Source organism: Bombina bombina, chromosome 2 (assembly GCF_027579735.1).
Source record: "Bombina bombina isolate aBomBom1 chromosome 2, aBomBom1.pri, whole genome shotgun sequence".
Classification (NCBI taxonomy): Eukaryota; Metazoa; Chordata; class Amphibia; order Anura; family Bombinatoridae; genus Bombina; species Bombina bombina.
The window spans coordinates 797,214,276-797,218,154 of record NC_069500.1 but is presented as its reverse complement, the minus strand read 5'-3'; the positions used below and the strand labels follow the sequence as shown (position 1 = coordinate 797,218,154).

The following is a 3,879-nucleotide window of genomic DNA, read 5'->3' as shown; positions in this document are numbered from 1 at the left end:
AGTAAGTGTGTATGTATTAATAAGTGTGTGTGTATCTATATGTATGTGTGTCTTTATGTATGTGTATGTATGTATGTATATATGTATGTGTTGTGAGAATGTGTGTATGTGTGTGTGTATATGTGTATCTATATGTATGAGTAAGTGTGAATGTATTAGTGAGTGTTTGTATGTATAACTGTCTGTGTTGTGAGTATGTGTGTGTGTGTATGCATATGTGTGTCTATATGTATGAGTGTGTATGTATTAATAAGTGTGTGTGTTGTGATGTGAGTGTCTTTGTTTCATGTTTTGCTTAATGTGAGGTAGGCACATAGCTAATTTTGTACCTCTTTAAATATGTGCACACATTTTAGTCACTTGGCCAAATTTTTGGCGCTCACTGCTCAAAATAATTAGAGGGAACATATGGATTTACAATTGTTGTATTATTCTCAATCTATTAGAAAAACAAATATCAAATGATTTATCTACAAAAATCCTCTAAGAATTGAATGGTGATTTTTGGTAGAAAGTAAAAAGATAAGCTGTTGTAAAGAATTATAAACAACCCATAAATCCCCAATGAAATGCTTTTTTATATCATAAGAAATAAATTGCTCTGTGTATCCTAGAAAAATAATTGGACAATAATTGACTTCTATATCCGTTTATTCTTCCTGATAATGATTTATACAAAAATATGAAGAAAAGCTAATGGACATTCTAAATATGATTAAATAAAACCTTAAAATACATTACAAACATTTTATGTTTGTTTTGCTAGATGTGTTCATATATACAAATTTCTTAAAAAACTCTCTGATCTCCTGACTCCGAAAACTATATATTATGGGATTAAACAAGGGAGTCCATACTGTATACAATAAGGAAATAATTTTTCTTACATTCCTTGATTGTCCTTGTGATGGAACTATGTAAGTTGTTATCAGTGTCCCATAATAAGTGCAAACAACAGTCAGATGTGCGCTACATGTTGAGAAAGCCTTATTTCTGCCAGTGATGGAGGATATATTAAGAATGGCAATAGTTATATATATGTACGTTACAATGATGAAGGCAATTTGAAAAACACCAATGTGTAAAGCTACTAATGAAGTTATTATTTCCAAAATGAAGGTATCAGAACATGAGAGTTCCAGGATTGGAACAAGGTCACAGAAAAAGTGGTCAAATACATTTGACCCACAGAATTGCATTTGACTTACAAGAAGCCCTAATGGTATTGATAGGACAAATCCCAGTATCCATGACCACAAAACAAGGTGCAGACACACATTTGAGTCCATAATGTTGATATAATGCAAAGGTTTACATATGGCTATATATCTGTCATAGGACATCACTGTGAGTAAACAGCATTCTGTAATGGATGAAGCTCCAAAAATGTAGAGCTGAGAAATACAGTTTCCAGTTCCCATGAAACTTTCATTTGCCATTATAGCATATAAAGAATTGGGGATAATATTTGTAGCCAACAAAATGTCGGAGATAGACAGATGTTTAAGCATAAAGTACATAGGAGAAAACAGCTTTTTGTTGATTGACACCAGTGTGATGATGAGGATATTTCCAGCTATAATCATTATATAAATCACGAGGAGTATAATAAAAACGAATATCCTGAAGTTCTTTAGATGCTGAAATCCGACAAGTAAAAATTTTGTAACAGATGTCTTGTTACCTCCATCCATTGCCTGACAAGAAGACAAAATGTTATTCATTTTATATTAATCAATTTAAAATAATACACAATATTATAAAATAAAAAAAAAGATCTTGAATGAGACTACATCCTCTTTTTACTTGTATTACTTTCATGGGGCAGACTGCATGGCTTCTAATTGGTTATGCCGTGAGTGGCAGGTAATTTGGAAAACTGACCTTTATGGGGCTAAAGTATTAATTACAGAAATTTTTAATTTAAAATTTAATTTAAATTTTTTTTAGTTACTACTCCTTTAAAGTCCATAAATTTGCATTTACCAGGTTAGTGCATTATACTATCTTTTAGTCGTTCACAAAACTTATAAAGGTAGTCCAGGACATGTGCATACATGGGGAGGGCATTTGATTACATTTAGGCAGTGATTAAAGTGAAGCTTAGGGAAATGTGGGGGGTTTTGAGTGAGGTTATTTAAGTGTAGGTAAGACAGAAGTGAGCCTCTTTCTCTCCGACCCTCCCATCCTCTCCCCACCTCTTTTTTAATTTGATGTTTTGTTGTAGCTCTTGGGGTTGCTTGCTGGGTGGATTTTACTTTTTAGTTGAAGGGGTGTACCTCCTGGTTGTCCAGGGGAGACTGATATTTCAGTGATGGAAGTTTACTGGGGTTAATTGGGGTTATGTGGTGGGAAAGCACCCTGGGGTATTTGGGTCTGATCACTATTATGGTTATTGAGGCATTTATAACCCATTCTACTGTGCCTGTTTTTATTTTGAATTATTGCCATATAAGGGGTCAGGCATAGATCAAACAGACACTGTCCAGGCTCTGATGGACAGTGTCTGTGTGTGTTTATGTAAATGTATGTGTGTGTGTATATATATATATATATATATATATATATATATATATATATATATATATATATATATATATATATATATATATATATATATATATATATATACAGGGAGTGCAGAATTATTAGGCAAGTTGTATTTTGAGGATTAATTTTATTATTGAACAACAACCATGTTCTCAATGAACCCAAAAAACTCATTAATATCAAAGCTGAATAGTTTTGGAAGTAGTTTTTAGTTTGTTTTTAGTTATAGCTATTTTAGGGGGATATCTGTGTGTGCAGGTGACTATTACTGTGCATAATTATTAGGCAACTTAACAAAAAACAAATATATACCCATTTCAATTATTTATTTTTACCGGTGAAACCAATATAACATCTCAACATTCACAAATATACATTTCTGACATTCAAAAACAAAACAAAAACAAATCAGTGACCAATATTGCCACCTTTCTTTGCAAGGACACTCAAAAGCCTGCAATCCATGGATTCTGTCAGTGTTTTGATCTTTTCACCATCAACATTGCGTGCAGCAGCAACCACAGCCTCCCAGACACTGTTCAGAGAGGTGTACTGTTTTCCCTCCTTGTAAATCTCACATTTGATGATGGACCACAGGTTCTCAATGGGGTTCAGATCAGGTGAACAAGGAGGCCATGTCATTAGATTTTCTTCTTTTATACCCTTTCTTGCTAGCCACGCTGTGGAGTACTTGGACGCGTGTGATGGAGCATTGTCCTGCATGAAAATCATGTTTTTCTTGAAGGATGCAGACTTCTTCCTGTACCACTGCTTGAAGAAGGTGTCTTCCAGAAACTGGCAGTAGGACTGGGAGTTGAGCTTGAATCCATCCTCAACCCAAAAAGGCCCCACAAGCTCATCTTTGATGATACCAGCCCAAACCAGTACTCCACCTCCACCTTGCTGGCGTCTGAGTCGGACTGGAGCTCTCTGCCCTTTACCAATCCAGCCACGGCCCATCCATCTGGCCCATCAAGACTCACTCTCATTTCATCAGTCCATAAAACCTTAGAAAAATCAGTCTTGAGATATTTCTTGGCCCAGTCTTGACGTTTCAGCTTGTGTATCTTGTTCAGTGGTGGTCGTCTTTCAGCCTTTCTTACCTTGGCCATGTCTCTGAGTATTGCACACCTTGTGCTTTTGGGCACTCCAGTGATGTTGCAGCTCAGAAATATGGCCAAACTGGTGGCAAGTGGCATCTTGGCAGCTGCATGCTTGACTTTTCTCAGTTCATGGGCAGTTATTTTGCGCCTTGGTTTTTCCACACGCTTCTTGCGACCCTGTTGACTATTTTGAATGAAACGCTTGATTGTTCGATGATCACGCTTC

General features: G+C 35.6%; 1 protein-coding gene across 1 annotated transcript; it reads right to left on the bottom strand.

The window, feature by feature from the left end:
* Positions 1–737: 737 nt before the first annotated feature.
* On the bottom strand, positions 738–1,694 carry LOC128647282 (olfactory receptor 6C3-like). The gene has a single exon (XM_053700074.1). The coding sequence runs from the start codon at positions 1,692–1,694 to the stop codon at positions 738–740; it is 957 nt and encodes a 318-aa protein (XP_053556049.1).
* Positions 1,695–3,879: the final 2,185 nt, after the last annotated feature.

Bases quoted from the DNA above. Each gene is read 5' to 3' on its own strand.
- LOC128647282 (XM_053700074.1), bottom strand. From the start codon at position 1,694: ATGGATGGAGGTAACAAGACATCTGTTACAAAATTTTTACTTGTCGGA.